The sequence below is a fragment of the Apium graveolens genome, chromosome 2 (assembly GCF_009905375.1).
Source record: "Apium graveolens cultivar Ventura chromosome 2, ASM990537v1, whole genome shotgun sequence".
NCBI lineage: Eukaryota > Viridiplantae > Streptophyta > Magnoliopsida > Apiales > Apiaceae > Apium > Apium graveolens.
In genome coordinates, this window is record NC_133648.1 from 208781088 (window position 1) to 208801269 (window position 20182).

Consider the following 20182-nt stretch of genomic DNA (forward strand, 5'->3'; position numbering starts at 1 on the left):
TGAAAATTATAAATCAGATACCAAAATTCTCGAAATAATTAAAAGTTAATAAAATAAAATCTTTATCAATAAATATGAATTTTTCAACTGCTAAATATACCCGGATTTACAATTAACGAACCGAGTTGTACTTAAAATAAATTATTAAAATTACGGAAACAATCTTAAAATGTTAGACATATCCCGAAATTTATAAAAATGTAATTTTTAAAATTTTAGAACAATTTTCGAAGTGCACTTTATACCCGCTTTTTAACAATTAAGCGAAACGACGCGCGGGTGAAATTAATCCTGAAAATTCCTGAAATAATTTTAAAATTCTCAGAATGTTCCAAACTTAGATAAATATGAGTTTCATAATTTTTGAAGAATTTTAGAATTAAATATGGATTTTATAAATAAAAGCAATTAGAAAAATCATTTAAGGATAAATAATTAATAAAATATTGATTTCTCAATTTCATAAAATCCTAAAAATAATTATTATAATTATAAAACCATAAAAACAATTTTAGAGACACTTCAAATATTTATACAAATAAATTTGCATTAAATCCACTTTTAAAGGTGAAACAATTCAATACCATTCTTTAATTAATCGCACGGACAACCCAGTACACCATAAATCACACATAGATAATAATCAGACAACACATAGCGGTGAAAACCAATACCCATATTTTATTTATCTAATAATTCCATAATTACATATTTAAATAATTCAAAAATACGCGAGTCGTTATAGGTGGTCTCATGAACAGACGATACCGGAATCGAGCTGGCCGGAGAAAAGAAGAACTCGTCGTCCGACGAGTTTTCTTCGAGTTATTCCGGCCAACTCAGGGGTTATTAGCTTGATTTGATTACATGGTTATGTTCTTGGTGAAAAGTAGAATAAATCTGGAGCATGTGGTGGCCGGAGGATTCCGGGATCGAGTTCTCCGGTGAACCCCGTCGTTTTTCCGGCGAGGGGTGTAAAATTTGCAGATAGGTCCCTGTACTTTTAAAAATGATGAAGTTTGGTCCCTGTATTTTTCAAAAGTTGCAAATTTTGGATTCCTATTTTAAAATTATTTAAAAATTCTATTTATTTTAATTTAATAAATTTGTTTTTATTTATTAAAAATTCCAAAAATCATTATTTTAATTCCGAAAATGATTTTTAATTCAAAAATAAATCTGAATTATTTAGTTAATTAGTTTTAGTAAATAATTAATTATTTAATTGGTCAACTAATTTGAATATTAATTAATTAATTGATTTAATTGATTATTAATTAATTTTAATTTATTATTTAATTAGATTTAATTATTTCTTTTGATTTAAAAATTCTGAAAAATAGTTTCGAGCTTTAAAATAATATTTTAAATTATTTTCAACGCTCGATAATTATTATAAATTGATTTTAAAGTCAGATTCGAGTATTCGAACCCTGTTAATTGCTTATAAATGATTCATCGGCCCGTTTTGATTCCGAAAAATGTTTAAAAATTCGTATTAAATACCTGGAAAATTATTTTAACCTCAAATCGTCTTTGAAAAATTATTTTTATCAAATATCTTACGTGTTATGTGCTATATGTGATCTGATTGATGTACGAGATGCTTATGTGTGTATTGTTTAACTATTTTTATCATAACTTTCAATCCGTAAGTCAGATTTAGGTGAAATGAAGGGTAGATAAAAGTTTGTAACGAATAGAATAAAGTAAGAATGAGTATTGATAGATACTTTTGATGTCTAGCAGAGGAAGCGAGGCATAGAAAAAGGAAGCAGATAGTCAGTGATTAGGAGTCGGTGAACGAGAGCAAGTGAAGCGTTAGCAGATTGAGATAAGGCAAGTGATTCTTAAACTATCTTGATATGTATTTGGAATAGTTATGTTTTATATTGCTATTGCTTTGAAGTATTTAACCCTAAACCCTAATTACAGTTTTTGAGTCGTAAGCCTTATTCTTTGTAAATCATTGATTGTTGAATACCTGATACAAACCACAAATATACGATACTACTCCACAAATACATACAAACTATACACTAATCACTAAACCAGAATTATTTAATATACAGACCTTCATACCTTATACATCAGAAGATTAATCCTTATAACCACGAGACCTTGATTCTTCTGTTATATGATTCTGTTATCGGCTGATAGCCAATCTTTGTACTTACCTTGTTATATCCTATTAGTGATTGTAAATCACCTTATGCTTGAAGGCAAATGTTGTTTATGATTTTCTCTACTGATTTACATTGTTTATTCTGTTATTGTTATAGAATTGGATTATTTTATAAATGTGGACAAGATTCGTGGTCAGACCAGATTCGTGGTCGTATTAGGCTAATGTGTGCCTTGGATCCAGTATGCAGAGTAGAGTTGTGTGCCTTGCTCGGGGTTAGTGCTTGACTGATTAGCAGTCTAACCTTGGTTTTTAAAATAAACTTTGAATATCCAATTCTAATCATTGCTTAACAAGAAACTTGATACCCTAAATCATTTCATTTGATCATTGTTTAATCTCAATATTGTCACCGTGACTTGCTGAGCTAGTTAGCTCACTCTTGCGAATCGTTCTATGTTCTTTTCCAGTTTAGAAGGAGCCCGTCGGTAAAGAGGATCCTCAATCAAGTGTGCGAGCTAGGATTCCAGGTTGATACGGAATAAGCTAGCTGAAGATTTTTGTTATAGTTTAAGTTTGAAAGTTTGTAAGAATGTTTTATTTTCAGATGTAAGTTAAACTAGAAGGGTTTTTGAACGTTTGTAATATAAGGTTGTGGCTTGTGTGCATACTTTAACCTGTTGCAATCCGTAGAAGATGGTAAGTAGGGTCATTGCATATATTTTATTGTCATAAGAAGGTTTATATATTGTGTGTGTGTGTGTTGTGAACCCCAAACTTCTAACCCAGGTTTGGAGGGTGTCACATTCATGACCCGAATAGTGGTACTCAACATCCATTAAAATACAACTCTCACGGTTGTTATCGTCTCATTATTCATAGAATCACTATTGCATTACTATAGTCCATCGTTAATCTACTGCACTCATTTATCTTCCCCGGGATTTTAATAGCTAATCATATAAAATTCATATATGTCGTATCAATATTTTCTAAGGAGGCAACCTAATCACGATTCGTGATCCATGAAGAACAATTATTGAACTTGACGTTGATAAGATATGAAGCAGATAAAATTGTAGAAGAGTTTTAATCAAAGCAACGATAGCAGGTTAATACCATTAATCATATGTCCTCAATAGGAGACTGGAAACTCAAGGGTTCATTTAGTCCTTTTTGGAACATGGTCTTGGCTTATCTCAAGGTAGGACCTTCTAAGATGGGTAGCCCTCTCACAGCGATAACATGAATTAAATTTCTACCAACCTACTATTATGGTTGAGTATAGTCATCAGAAAGGAATGTAAATCTTCCACACTATAATACAACATTCACGGCTTTAACCAGCATTACTTTATTCCTTTGGTACGAGCGACTATAATTTCTCTCTTACAATTAAAGTTTCGACCACCTCATTGGTCTTTCCTGATAGTAATAGTTCCTTACAATCATTGTCTTTTCAACCATCTTCAACTAAATCTTATATCTCATTTTTAATCACTGCTTATGTGAAAATGCTCTTCTTAAATTTTGGTGAGTAAAAAAAATATCACCATTTCTCCATAAGTTATTCTCTTAGTCTTCAAATATGAACATTATCACGGTTGACTCCCGATCAGACTTAGGGCGTCTCTTATCTTGGGTCCTTCTCGCTTTAAATAAAATTTCAACCTTCATTGATTTGATCTATACTTTCTCATGGTTTAACATGTGCCCCACTTGGCATCATTATTATTACGTCATATTTCCTTTACCAAAATTTCTATTTGGAAAACTTAAATATTACCTCCCTTCTTGTAAAATCTCGGGGGTTATCCTTAAATCATTCCTCCTGTATTCCCTAGGTACATGGAATATCAAGATACCATTTACTAATACTAGAACCATTGTCTATATAGTTCTGAAAACTTTCTCCATTGATCTTTAAAGGTTGTCGTTACCTTAATCCTTCCAATTCCTACTGCCGAAACTCATAATGTCCCTATTAAGGGTGAAATGTCTCCCTTTCGGCATTCCCCCAGGGTTCATCTCAAGTTATCTATGTTTTATCCTTAATTCCATAAAAAATACTTACATTCCTCCATGGATAATTCAAGTCATATATCCCTGATAAGGGTATTTGATTCAATCATTCCCACCTCGATAGTCTATACATCATTTCATGGTAACATCCTTTTCCAAACTGAGGTCAATCCATATGGCCTCCAAAAGATAACAACGGTTATCCGCTTTTCTTGCCTAATTTAGTAATGGTAGAAAAGATGTTCTAGAAGATATTGTTCATGTTTAATTGTGAAAATTCTCCTTACCAAATCCTCATTTACTTTTGATGTTTATTTCAACAGTCATCTCAATATTGGGATATCTTTTATACCTTAGCATCTTCCCTATGGGTATCAAGTCACAGGAATTAAATAACTTCACGTCCTTGAAGGTCAACTTCCTTCATTCAATAATCTAAATTCTTGCTTTCTTTTCTTCTCAGTTCATCTGTGTCTCCTTATTAATCCATTGATCTATCTCAAAGTTTCATCGAATCCTCCTAACATAAAGGGGAATAATTATATGTGTCGTTTATGACTTCAAACCTCAACGTTACCTCATGGTCAATCATCACCCTAATGATTACCTACTTCTTTTATCTTTATTGCTAGGGTTTCTTAGGAATTCCACATGTTTAACTCCCTTATCATTCCTCAAACTCTATTTCCTATATTTTCATTTCCATTTCCGTCTTCCTGTTTACATTTCTATTACAATCATTTCATGAACCAACATAGCATAAGCATTGATTTCAAACATCTCATCATTCTCGATTCGTGTCCTCCAAAACGAACCTTGATGACTTTCATAACTTAGATTCATAATTCATTATACTCTTCCGCCTTTGGTCTGGGTCTAAAACTTCTACACTATCTCTCTATCTTTCTTGGCCTCCCACTAGTGGATGGCCACTCTTTTTGGAAGGTAAGTGGCAAAAACAATCTTTTGCGCTTCATCAATCATGTAGAATCTAAATTGATTCCTCTATTTCCTTTAGCTAGGCTCTTGCCTTGACTGGGTCAGCTGTTCCATGGAACTCTGAGAACTTAAGCGACTTAAAGGTCCTAAGAGAATTTTCCACCGTATTGTTTCCTCAGGGTGGTGGTTTGGGATAATTTTCTAAGCTCGGTTTAGGCAGGTCCATGAATTGCCTCATAGGAGTACCATTCTGGTCCTCCCTTTCTTGATCGACTTCTATTATCTCGGTATGAAAGGTTTCATCCTTCTTCCCATAATCGGGGTCATTCTAAATGTTTTAGTCCTTATTTTCCATTTATTATGTTCTGGGTTCCTTCTCTTTGTGATTGTGACCTCCCTGATTCTCACACTCATAGTTTTCCCTAATCTTATTCCTTGTGGTGGTATAATGCTTGAAATTTTTTTTGAGAAACTCTTTATATTGGTTTTACCTATTTTCCTTAAGTCTTTCTCTCATACAGTCCTTATATGGTCGAAAATTTTGAATTCCCGGTTTCTATATGTATCATGACACTCTTAAGTGTTAACAATGCAGATAACACTATAAACAAACTTGCGATCTTATCACAAAAGAACTAATCTGAACTGAAAGAAGTGGATAAATACATAACCATTGGTTCAAGAGTACAACAATTAAACACATGAAAGAGAATTACATCCTCTGATCAGTTCTATCCTAAAAGTACTATTACTGATAATCATCTTGTCAATCAAGACTAATCATTCAAAACTAGGCTAATCCTCCAAAATTGGTGCTGAATGAAAATCCTGGTCTGATCATTTTGATTATGCACACTACACTAGATCAAGGAATGCAGGGACGAATGACATTCCTAACATGCTCCATCAAAGAGGTGATGAGGTCTAGAATAGTCTCAGATAGAGTTGGATCAATCCGACCCTCAAGATGGCCTCTAGCTGTAATTCGGGTGGCAGCCTCAATCTTATCCATGCTATAGACTAAGCCTGCCGAATGTACTCTGCCCTCACTCTTCGGTGCATTAAGTCAATCCAACAACTCACTTCTAAAATTACGGGCCTCAGACAGGCTGCCCAAAGCCATTCGATAATCGACGATAAGAGAAGCTTGAATGGTTGCACCTAACAGTCCAGGGGGTGCATGTGGTGTAGACCCAGGTGATCCAACCGGATAACCGAGAAAAATATCATGTGTCAGTGGTATAGGAGATAAGGAGGCATTTCCTCAGTAGGTGCTGGGCTCTGTACAAGGGAGGGAACGAGAACTGGTGGTACCTTATGGATGTCTACAGGAATTTCCTGAATATGGTCTGATACTGGTATAACTGGTGCCATAGAAGGCTCCACTCCATCCGCCCTCATTATCGGTTGTGCCCTCGATAAATCTCGATCCCCTAGAGCAGCCCTTGCAACCATCCGAGCTCTGGTAGTCTCCCTGACTAAGGTCATCAATTCTTCAGTGATCATCTCTTCAGTCTCAGCAGGATCCTCCACGGGATCCTCCTCAGTAACAATCCCATCTAGGATAACATCCTCAATATGAACATCATCCAGTCCCTCATAAGGGTACTCCATCGGATCCACAATCTGGTATATAGTATGTAATAAAACATCATCATGCTGCTGCTCCCGAACCTCAGGGTTCGGTGCCCCGCTACCCTATATGATAACGAACTATGATACTATTATGATATTTATAAGGGTTCACATGAGGGTTTTAACTGTCAATTCTACATTGGTGTTATTCCCCAGGAACTAACAATGAGATTTACAGAAGGGGGATTGAATGTAAATCTCAAAACTTTTTCAAGTTTTGAGCAGTTTCAAAGGCTAGGTGTATAATGAACAGATGTGCGTGAATTGCTTTAAGCAAGTGCAGACAGATGAATATTCAAAACACAAATGTAAAGAACACATAAGCTTTTAAAACTTTTCTGGTGGATTTGTTGTTCCACCAGAGATGTGTATTTCAGAAAATCTGTGATACAAAGAATTGTTCACAGCTGTTTCCTAGTACAAACTAGATGATTTTCTCTCTAAATTTTTCTAAACAGCTCTTGAAAATTCACATCTAATTACTAGCTGCAACTTGGTTTATATATCACCAAGTTTTACAAGTGAAGACAAAGATAAAATATAATTATAAAATAGTCCTTCACATGTTTCTTCTTCATTTCTCTATCCAATGCAATCTAAGATAATCTGTGAATCTTTGAATACTTCCTTGTTTGTACCAGAATGGAAATGCTACTTTTTCTTGATTCCTCAAAGAGGCTACCACATTCCAATTGTCTCTGTCAACCCATGTGCCTCTGTCAGCATATGAATTGTCACTATCAACAGCTATGGAACTGAGCATCCATTGAAAATTTCATACGTTGGTGATCCGTTGATGCTCTTATCCATTGATGCTTTAGCAGTTGAAGCTTTATCCGTTGATGCACTCATCCGTTGATGAATGTTATCCGTTGAAGCTTTAGAGACATCCGTTGAGGCTTTGTTTTTCATCCGTTGAAGGCCTTTAATTTACCAGTTGATACTACTTCATTTATACAAAATTACAAGGCATGAAATATTTACAATTAGCCCTCCTATTTGCATATCCACTAGTAGTCAACATGACTTATAATTTCCTACAACTTCTAAGAATTATAACTCATTTACAAAGACTGAAATGTGCTACTATACTAAACTTATTTCTAAGTAAAGCTACTCCATCAACGGATAGCCAAAGTGGTCTTATCCGTTGAGGCTACAAACACTAGTTTTCTACTTAAGTGTTTTGTTTAACTTAACATCAAACTAATATACATATATTCCTAACAATCTCCCCCTATTTATATCTACCAGAATTGTAGGCATAAATTCAAGGTTAACTTGATGATAACAAAACACTTAACAAATATATGAGTTGAAACTAAGTAGAAAATCAAAAGTACTGCAAAAGTGTATGTACTGAGATAGAGTTGAAGATTTACAGTGTTTCCAAGGGTGCTCCTTTAGCCTGAGCAAATCATTTTCATTTCATTTGTTCCCTTGTTTTCTTCCCTAGCCTCTGTCATTTTCCTCTACTTGGAGTTGGAGTTGTCTGTAGAATTCAGCTTCATCTTCATCACTGATATCCAACTTAGATTGCATGTCCTTGAGAGTTTCATTACTGGAAATCTTAAGCTGGTCTTCAAGTCTGAAAAATCTTCTGACTCCTTTATTGTCTCTGAACTCCATCAACCAATGAGGTGATTTATGAATTATAGTTCCACGCTCTGGGATGAGTATTGTTCTAGGCAAGGAATTTGACTCCCTCCAAGTCTTCCTTATGTTGGCAATCTTATTGAGAATCTCAGTCTTGGCAGTCCTGATAAAACCAGTGTCCCTTTTTATAGCTGAGTAGACTCTAATCAAGGTAGAATAGCCCTCATTTAGAATTCTTTGAAGAGGCCAAGTCTTTTCCACACTTCCTTTATACTTGAACACTAGCCTTTCTGGTAGTTGTCTGTAGGCATCTATTCCCCTTACTTCCTCCAGCTCATCCGGGTAGAGTTCAATATCTGTATGTTCTTTTATGTCACAAATGTGAACATAATCATCCTTTGAGATTTGTGGCTTAGGCTTAGGCTTTTGTTTCTGAGTGAATTTCTTTGAGGTTGGGGGAGGTGTAGATTTGGATTTTCTTTTCAGTTTCTTTGGTGGTGGAGAAGTAGTTAAGAAGGTAGGCAATTTGATGGTGTTCCAATCAATAGGTTCCTCTTTAGGGATGATTGGTTCACCATGGATATTGATACTGGGATCAGCAATAAAAGGTTCAGGATTGGAAGGTAGTGGTTTGGATTTTGATTGGATTACTTCAGTGTCATCTTCACTCTTCCTTTTTGCCCTAACCTTCTTTTTGTTACCCTTCTGTCATTTCTTTCTTTCCTCACTTTTTTCTTCCACACTTTCACCAACCACATTCCCCATATCCACATTTATGTTTTCAGTCTTGTTTCCTTCACTCTTGTCTTCAATCTTCTTCTTATCTTCAAGTTGACTTGACTTTAGCTATTTTTCAAGCTTTGCTTGTATTCTTTTGTCAGCCTTCAGCTTTTTAGCTTCTTCCTTTAGCCTCATGGTCTCTTCCCTCTTGGCTATTGAGAATTTGGGATGTCCTTGAATCACACAGATACTCTTTCCCTCTCTATAGATGATAGCCATATTCATTCTTTCCACTACATCCTTGGTCTCTTTGTGCTTTATGATATTACCACCCAAAACTTTGTCTTCCATCAGGCTTTGGAAGAGGAAAATCCACTTCTTTTAGCTGAGCAGGAGTTAGAGGGTTCTTTGTAGAGGCCTTGTTGAATCTAGTGGTTGGCCTGAGTACCATGGGCTTCAGGTTCCTTGAAGAGGTTTCTCCAACCTTATTTCTCCTTACTGGCTTGTGCTCCATAATGATTGGCTCAACTTTTGTGTTATGTTTCACAGATAGAGATTTTGCAGTTGTAGAACCAAACACTTGTTGCATCCTTTCATCAATTTTCCTCCTTTGCTCTTTCACCTTCATCTCAGCTGCTACTAGCTGGATTAGATCAATTCCATCAAGCTTTCATTTAATTTGAAGTGTTGGAGAAGTAGTGATGGCAGGAACTAGCACTTTGGATATTTGAATTTGTATAAATGGCTCCCCTTCCCCTTTATTCTCCCCCTTTTTATTATCATCAAGGAGAGGGGTCAAGCCCTGTGCTTTAGCCAGTTACATTAGAAGACTTGTCTGAGACTGTTGATTTTGAAGAATGGTCACCATAGAGTTCTCAATAATTTGAACTCTTTCCTCCAATTTGGCCATATTCTTTTCAGCATCTGATTCTCTTCTCAGTCTCAGTAACAGTTCCTGCATAGTACCAAAGGGCATAACTGCATCCAGTTTCTCAGTAGTGTAGGACTTTAAGTTAGCTTCATCATTTTTGAGTTCATCCACACTTAGATTCTGTCTTAATTGTTGTAGCTTCATGAGATGTAGAGAATATAAGTGTGCTTGGAGAATGGCCTTGGTACCAGCATTGGAAGTTTCCTGAATTACCTTTTGGATAGCCATGACTTATTTGACTAAGGATACATTGAAATGCCCTTGTGTAGACTCCTTTGTCAGTGCCCATTCAGGTAACTCTGGAGTAGAGCTTGGGCCTTCATCTCCCCCTAAGCTCATGCTTCCATCAAAAGAACCAAAGTCATCATCATTAGAATTTACTCCAAATTCTTCAGATGGCTCTCCAGCTGTAGAAGGCATCATATTGACAGCGGCTTTATCCCTTTGTAGAGATTCTGAAGTATGTACTAGGTTTAGAGTCTTTTCTGCCTCCTCATTGCCCTGAGTAGCCAACAGTTGATAGGCTGACACAGGATGAGTAAAAGTGTCAGCATCCAAGGAAATGTTATTAATTTCAGCTCTGTAATGTTGCTGAAATTGTCTTCTCTTGTCAGCATCATCCACAATCATTGACTCACTAGCAATGGCTGGATCCACCCTTATATCTCCTGTACCTGCTTTTCTCTCAATTTCTCTCTTTTCTTGCATCAGGGGCTCCCCCTGGCTCACACTCCTCACACCCTCACCTTCACCTACTAAGGTGGTACTCCTCTTACTTTCTTTTTCCATGCTGGAAGAAATAGCATGCATATATATACTCTCAAGCTCTCCTTTTTCCTGGGAGCAACCCAGCCTCTCACTCAAGTTTTCACTCCCTTCCCTCAGCCCTAGAAGTGATTGTACAGTAACCATGTCTTCTACACTTGGAGTTAATTCAATTGTTTGAGTAGAGACCATCAACGGATAAAGAATATCCGTTGAAGTTGAAACTGATGGTATCAGCGGATAACTGTTGTTAAGCTTATCCGTTGAAGAACAACCACTTGTCAACGGATGAGGGATATTCGTTGAAGAAGGAAAAGAAGTGGAAATTGAAAGTGACATAATTGTTGAATCTGTGTGGATTGATTTTAAATTAAGTGACACAGATTCTTCAACTAAGTCTGAAAGAATTGGCTGATGATCCAACAAATCATCTAAAAGATGATGATCGCCAGTACTTGAGTGGGGCTCCTCCCTTAGTTGTAAAGAGGGAGAATCAGGAATTGATGTAAAAATCATATCCACATCCAGAGATGGTGATGGAGAATTTGGTGGTTGGTGTGTGTCAATTTTGAGAGAATGGGGTTGTGACTCCACATTTATTGGAGTCACATCAAGCTGAATTTGTGAAGGCATAGGTACAAGTGATTGTATCTGTGTAGTGTGTGCACCCAGTGTTGAAACTAGGGTTTTGACCTTCTTTCTTCTTGTGAAGGCTTTTACAGGTGAGTGTGTGGCTTCAGTGTCCCTCCCTCTTTTGTTCTGTGTCCCTGGTTGGGGACTATTTTCAATAGCTACACCCTTTTGGGAGGGTGCAACTAGGGATGAGTTTGAATCATTTTCAACCACCACAGTCTTTTGAGAAACTGTGGCTTGGCTAGCTTGGGTACCACTCACCTCTCCTACCTTATTCTGGGGGTTTTCTTTATGTTCACCCCTCACCTCACCACTAACACCCTGTTCACTCCCCTCAGGGTTTATGGTAGTTGTTACAATTGTTATCTTTTGAGAGACAACAGAGGTGGCTTTCTTTGACTTGGGTTTTGAAATTTTAGGTTTGGTGGCCTTGGTAGGAATCTGTTGGGGCATTGACACAGATCCCATGGCCACACTTGAAGGCAAAGAAATGTTAGGGTTGGAAGTAGTAGGAGTTGAAGAAGTATTTACCTTACTTACCTGAGGTGCAACCATTATTGGTAAGTATACCAATGGCACCTTACTGTTGAGGTCAATCCTTAAAAGGTCTGCAAAGACCCTCTTCTCTTGTACCCAGCACTTGAGCTTATTACTCTCATTATTTATGACCAAACCTTCAGCAACATGGTTAGCCAATAACATAAAGAATCTAGCATAATAGATGTTATGAGTTCTATTAGCCTTGTTACCTAACCTAGTACCCAACTCTAGCATAACATAGTTGCTAAAATTATAGTACCATCAGAAACCAACATATAGAGCATATTAACAAGAGCTGAAGTTATTACATCAAAATTACTAATTTTCCCAGAGAAAACCTTGATAAAGGCATCACTGAGAAAATGCCACTCTTTCACAAGGCCTTTTCTCTTAATACTGCCTAAACTAGTAGAATCAAGGGAATAGCCTATGGAATCTAACATGCTAGATACATCATTATCAGTGTGTGGTATCATGGCATTGTTTTCAGGTAATTTAAAATAGGATTGTATATCATCAGAGTTAATATAGTAATCCTTACCTTTGAGAGAGAAGGAGATGGTCATATCAGTGGAGTTGAACTCAGCAGTTGTCCAAATCTACTCAACTACCTCACAGTAAATCATTGGGGCCTCCAGCATTGCATAGCTTAGTTTGTAGTTCTTGATGAAATCCATCATCTTATGATAATATGAGTGGGATTCATTATTTTCCACCAAAACTACGAAATTGTTCTTCTCATAGACAAACCCAGATTGGGACATTATCTTTACTACTGGTGCCATTGTTGTGGGTAGAAGTTGCAGAGAGAAGTTGAGAGTTTTGGGAGAGAAAGAGAGTAAAAGCTTTTGAAATTACAAGAAAGCGTAAAGTGAAAATAAGAATTCAAAGGGACTTTTATACTTTCTCAAATTAAAACATAAAGAGAATGATTAAAAAATATTTTTAAGTAAATTACAGTCGTTTAAGAACAAAAGAAAAACTGTATGTATTATAAAAACTGCCTTTAATATAAATACATACAACTGTATATATATGTATCAACGGTTAAGAAAATAGAATCAACGGTTGTGATCCACTTGAATCGACTGATGTGACAGTTCAACGGATAAGGTAAACGGTCATCCGCTGAAGATTAACACAGTTTTATCCGTTGAAGGATAAAATTTCCAGAAATGTATTTGTCTTTCAACGGATAATGAACATCCGTTGATAGAACAACTTTGGCTTTCAACGGATAGAAAATATCCAGTGATAGAATAAACTTTACTTAAAGCCAACTTTGCTCTTGCAACAAATTCATTTCAGGCTACATTACAAATTATAATTTGGACATGAATTTAAGAAAAATTAAGCATACCTAGCTCACTTACCAATCTTGTGAATGTTGATTCATCAAGTGGCTTGGTAAAGATGTCTGCAATTTGTTTTTCACTTGGAACAAAATGAAGTTCCACTGTACAATTCACCACATGTTCCCTTATGAAGTGGTACTTGATGTCAATGTGCTTGATTCTTGAATGTTGTACTGGATTTTCAGTAATTGCAATGGCACTTATGTTGTCACAGAATATTGGAATTTTGTCAACATTTAGCCCATAGTCAAATAGTTGATTCCTCATCCATAATATCTGTGCACAACAACTACCAGCAGCAATGTACTCAGCCTCGGCTGTTGATGTAGAAACAGAATTTTGCTTCTTACTGAACCATGACACAAGCTTATTCCCCAGAAATTGACATGTGCCAGTTGTACTTTTCCTGTCTATTTAGGAACCTGCATAATCTGCATCTGAGTAGCCAATTAGATCAAAACCAGACTCTCTAGGGTACCAAATTCCTAGATTTGGAGTCCCTTTGAGATATCTGAAAATTCTTTTAATAGCAACTAAGTGAGATTCTCTAGGATCAGCTTGAAATCTAGCACAAAGACATGTAGCAAACATTATATCAGGTCTACTAGCAGTTAAATATAGAAGTGAACCAACCATGCCTCTATAGCTTGTAATGTCCACAGATTTTTCATCCTTGTTTAATTCAAGCTTAGTGGCAGTAGCCCTGGGAGTTTTTGCAGATGAACATTAATTAAGTCAAACTTCTTTAAAAGATCATAAATATATTTAGTTTGACTAATGAAAATTCCACCACTAACTTGTTTAACTTGTAAACCAAGAAAATAAGTTAGCTCTCCCATCATGCTCATTTCATATTTACTTTGCATTAAATTAGCAAACATTTTACAAAGTTTATCATCTGTGGAATCAAATATAATATCCTCTACATAAATTTGAACAAGTATTGTAGAGCCATTAACATTTCTAAAGAAAAGAGTTTTGTCAACAGTACACTACAAGAAAAAAGTCCATAGACATCGCTTTTTGGCCGATGTCTATGCTGTTTCCCAACCGATGTTGATGTCGGTGATGTCTATTCTAGACATTGGTGAATACCCGATGTCTATACTCGATTAGACATCGATTTTAGTTAAAAAACAGATGTCTATGTGTTGATTATTTACATAAAATGCTATAAGTAAATTATTTAATAACTAAATTACACCTAATTAAACATGTTAAACATATCATGAGCTATGTTTTTTGTCACAAAAATATCGATTTTAGTGAAAAATACTGATGTCTATGTGATGATTTTTTACAAAAAATGCTATAACAAAATTATTTAATAACTAAATTACACCTATTAAAACATATTAAACATATATTGAGCTATGTTTTTTGTCACAAAAACATCGATAATTTTGACAGAGGTGATGTAAAATGACATATTAAACATCTCTTTCTTTAATGAAAGGTGATGTCTAATTTAGCGTATAGACATCAGTGTTTTCTAGAATGAAGTGATGTCTATGTATCATTTAGACTTGAACATGTTAGTCTTTAACATCAGTTGCTTGTCTGAAACTGATGTACATTGTATTTTTTGACATTAGTTTTGTTAGGTTAAAAGTGATGTTTATAATGTTACTTGACATCAGTTTAATCTTAAACAAAGTGATTTCTATATTTCATTTAAACTTGAACTTGGATTTCTTTGACATCAGTTTTTTACCTTAAAGTGATGTACATTATCTTTTTTGACATCAGCTTTTCTTAATTGAAAGTGATGTGTAAGAAGTTTATAGACCAAATTGTGTAAAGTTTTACATCACTAATTGTGTAATTGTTGTCTGAGAACGTGAACCAAAATAGTAAAACATATGATCTGAAATCTAAACTATTACATTCTCCAGAAACCAACTAAAGACATTCAGTCTAATGAAAATTGTTGAGTATGACAACACAACTGATACAAGCAACTATGTACAACCAATTCCTTTTAGCAATAATAACTACTATAAGCAGTTTAGAATAAGGAAATTTTGAATTACCCCTATGGAATCACTCATTGATTTCATTGAACATGTAGATGCAGAACATGCAGAAGCAGAACAGGGTCGCACTGCAACTTTTTCAAGGAGCAGAGGATCTAGGAGGTGGTTGTGGGCTTTTGGATGATGAACGACATACATTGAGCTAGAAGTGATTATCTAGAAGAAATTTTGACAAAGTCTCATACCAGGCTCTAGGTGCTTGCTTTAATCCATAGAGTGCTTTCAACAGATAATACACATGGTCTGGAAAATTTGGATCTTCAAACCCTGGAGGTTGACTCACATAGACTTCTTCCTCCAATTCTCCATTCAGAAATGCACTCTTGACATCCATTTGATAGATTTTGAAATTGGCATGGACTGCATAGGCTAGAAAAATTCTGATGGCTTCAAGTCTTGCAACAGGAGCAAATATCTCATCAAAATCTATTCCCTCTTGTTGAGAGTAGCCCTTGGCAACCAATCTAGCTCTATTCCTTATGACAATGCCATTTTCATCCATCTTATTTCTGAACACCCATTTTGTGTCAATAGAATTCTTATTATTTGGCTTGGGTACCAGCTTCCATACTTTGTTCCTCTCAAATTGGTTTAACTCCTCTTGCATAGCTACAATCCAATCTGGATCCAATAGAGCTTCTTCCACTCTCTTAGGTTCCTCCTGTGATAGAAAACTACTGTATAAACATTCATCTTGAGTAGCCCTTTTAGATGTTGCATCGCCAATAATCAGTTCAAAGGGATGACTCTTGGTCCATTTCCTTTGAGATGGTAGATTAGCTATAGATGAGGTGACCTCAGTGTTGTCATGGTGTGAGATAGAGTGTTGATTAGTTGAAACTCCCCCTGGGTTGTTGGTCCTTTGCAAGGAACTGGGAGTTCTATCAACTGATGATGTAATTTGATTATCCGTTGATGAACTATGATCAACGGATGCTCCATTATGTACTTCAACGGATGATGCACTTTGTCTTTCAACGGATGCAGCATTTTATGCATTATCCAAAGGCAAATTTTGAATCTTTTTTTAAGTGTCTTCTCCATCATTCTCATCTTCACTGTCATCACAATATATCTCAATGTTGTCAAATTTCAGTCCTTCATGGTATCCCTCATCTGTTAGTCCATCAATCTTTTTATCATCAAACACAACATGCACAGATTCCATAACAATGTTGGTTCTTAGATTGTAGACCCTATATGATTTTCCAGCAGAATACCTAACAAATATCCCTTCATCAGCCTTTGCATCAAACTTGCCTTTGTGATCAGGTTGGTTCCTTAGAATGTAGCATTTGCAACCAAAGACATGAAGAAAGTTTAAGGTTGGTTTTCTTCTCTTGAACAATTGATAGGGAGTCATGCATTTTGCCTGATTAATTAGAGAAATATTCTGAGTATAACAAGCACAGTTAACAGCCTCAACCTAAAAATATGTTGGGAGTTTTGACTCTTCATGCATTGTTCTTGCAGCTTCAATTAGTGATATGTTCTTCCTTTCCACCACACCATTTTGTTGTGGAGTCCTTGGAGCTGAGAACTCATGCATGATCCCATTTTCTTCACAGAACAACCTCATAGTAGAATTCCTGAACTCAGTTCCATTGTCACTCCTGATATTCCTTACTTTGAAATCTGGATGATTGTTGACTTGCTTGATATGATTGATAATGACTTGCTTGAAATCACGAAAGTGGAAGTTTTGAACAATAACAATAGTTTATTTGAATGATTTGGTATTGTTTTTCTTAAATAATATTGATTTTATAATTTTTTTTCTTGATTTATTAATTATTTTGTTATATTATAAATTGAATTACTAAAGTTAATTTTGAAAATGTTTGGTTCCGTATAAAAGAGGTAAGAATTTTATTACATCAATGCATATTGCCCCGTGAAATAGCAATAGAGCTTTTCCACACATTTGTAATTCATTGAATTATTAAAATTTATTTTGAAAATATTTGGTTCCCTGTAAAAGATGTAAGAAAAAAGTTGGGTGTGATTAAAAATTAAGTTGGATAAAAATTCATACAGCTTATAGTTATATTATAGTTATATTAGATACATGATTTATTTATTTTAATTAAATTATATTTGTTTAACTTTATTTTGGAAGGTGATAACATATCTTTTAAGAAAGTGTTAACCAACCGACCAAACGAAATCATATTCCGCTTAATAATAGTATAGTATAAATAGATAAATCAATATTCTGAAAATATACCATTTTCAACTACCCCTCACTAAAACTATTCAAACAATTAAACAAATTTAATTTACCCGATGTTTAACTTAAAATACCACCCATTATTCATTTAAATTCAATTCACATGTTATATAACCTTGAAAAAATTAATAGAATATCAGAATATCGTTAATATAACAATTAACAAATGAAATCACTAATAAACCTCTAAACCATACAACACACCGGCATGTTTCTCCGGCCCATCATTTACAAAATAAACATCTCTCATCTTCTGAAATGCATGCCACGTCAGCAAGCTATCTGAACCGGCTTGATGACACTTTCCAACCGCCCGGTTCACATCCAACATACTAGCCACCCGGTCCAACCCACCATACAAACTCTTGCAAAACTTCATCATATATTTAACATCATATATGTTATTCCCGAAAAACACCCTCATAACTTTCAAAAACCCCTTTATACCCCCAGGCAACTCCCGGCGCGTCAGTATCTTCACCAAGTATCCAAAATCGTAGGCGCTGTGAAACGTCACCCAACTCACTGAGTCGTTACAGACGAGTCCCGATGACATCATCAGCTCGGCAAATCTGGCCGAGTCAATGCCATCAACTCGGTTCCTATCGAAATCAATCCCTTGTCTTCTCAGCAACTCGATCGAGTCTGGAGCGTGAGAGTCACGCGCCACGTCAAAATCTCTAAAATTGAACTCCCAAATACACTTCTGACCGCCGGAAGTTATCTCCGGTAAATTCCCTGCAGAATCAGAGAGCGTGAGGCCAACTTGGATCAGGTTCAAAGCATCTACGTTTGACTTCAACAGGTTGTACTGATCCGAGGTCCGGCGATGACTATTAGACGGAACGTGGCTTCCACGCGCTACGTCCGGCCGGAAAACAACACCGGGAAACTCAGTGTCCATTGATATAAAAGAGTAATGATCGATAAATTCAGCTATTAATTCGAACTCCGATTCGAGATTGGACGCCCACACTTGTCGGATCATTATCGGTTTCGATTCGGATTCTGACATAATTCAAATAGTCAAATAAACGGGATATGATGGTGATAACAAAAAGAGAGATATACGGGTACGTTAAACTTAAGATATAAGAATATAATTGATGATAGGAGGATGGTGAGCTAGAGGAGTGAATATATATGGTATGAGTTGAAGTATATAAAAATATTAAATAGATGATGCTGGGAAGGAGCGGGGGGATGAATGAAGTAGTGTGAGAGATACAAAAGAGATATAAAAAAAAAGGAAGTTGGGTACGCGTTTGAATTGTAGTGAGAAAGGAAAAGGAAAGTTGACTGGTAAAGTGAGAAAGAGGAAGGAAAGTTATATAATTAGTAGGGATGAGAATGAGGAAAGGGTCCAAGTTCAACACACCACCCACCTGGGTCCAAGTTCAACACACCACCCACCTTTTACATGTGTGACAATGGATAAGTAGTAAACAAAATAAAAGAACAAATAAGGGGTTAGTTGAGACAATTTATTCAATTAAAATTACTCACTTATCCCTTATAAATACATATTAATAAATATCAAATTTAATACCATATATTAATTATGTTTAACTCATTAAGTATTAGTAATTATATGTATATTACTACTTCATTATTGACTATTAACAACTTAAATTATTAATGATTTCACAATACATACTTATTTCAAATTAATTATGGTAAACTCATTTAAACACATTTAATATTTAAATAGAATATATGTTTATATGTGCACGCACTTATACATGTATTAAAAAGAATAAAAATGTACTCTAATTAGAGAAATAAATCAAAATATCATTTTGGGGTGAAAATGGTTCAAAATGTCACTTCTGGAAATTAAGTGTCGAAATGTCAACTCATCACATTACATCGTGTAGCGTTTGTAAAATAACCCAAAATACTACACGATGTAGCGTTTTGTCCTTTTTTACTTTTAAATCCCATAATGTTACTTCAAGTAACGTGTACAGTTGTTATTCCCAGTGGACTAACAATGAGATTTACAGAAGAGGGTTGAATGTAAATCTCAAAACTTTTTCAAGTTTTGAGCAGTTTCTAAGGCTAAGTGTTTGAGTGATCAAATGTGTGTGAATTGCTTGAAGCTGATGCAGACAGATATATATTCAAACACAAATGTAATGAGTACAAAGAACTTAAAAACTTTTCTGGTGGATTTGTTGTTCCACCAGAGATGTGTTATTTCAGAAAATCTGTGATTCAAAGAATTAAATCACAGCTGCTTCCTAGTACAAACTAGATGATTTTCTCTTTTGATATTTCTAAACAGCTCAAGGAAAATTCATATCTAATTACTAGCTGCTACTTGGTTTATATATCACCAAGTTTACAAGTGAAGACAAACTGTAAAATATGATTGAAAAGATTCTTCATATATTTCTTCTTCATTTCTCTATCCAATGCAATCTAGGATAATCTGTAAATCTTTGAATACTTCATTGTTTGCATCAGAATGGAAATGCTGCATTTTCTTGATTCCTCCTAGAGGCTTCCACATTCCAGTATGTCTCTGTCGACCCATGTGCCTCTGTCAGCTTGTGAATTGTCACTATCAACTGCTAATGAACTAAGCATCCGTTGAAGCTTTCATCCGTTGATGCCTTATCCGTTGAGGCTTTATCCGTTGAAGCTTTATCC

General features: G+C 35.4%; 1 protein-coding gene across 1 annotated transcript; it reads right to left on the minus strand.

Moving 5' to 3' along the window:
* Positions 1-17680: 17680 nt before the first annotated feature.
* LOC141708090 (putative CCR4-associated factor 1 homolog 9) lies at positions 17681-18767 on the minus strand. Its single transcript, XM_074511569.1, has one exon. The coding sequence runs from the start codon at positions 18540-18542 to the stop codon at positions 17703-17705; it is 840 nt and encodes a 279-aa protein (XP_074367670.1). The 5' UTR covers positions 18543-18767; the 3' UTR covers positions 17681-17702.
* Between the last annotated feature and the right edge of the window lie 1415 nt (positions 18768-20182).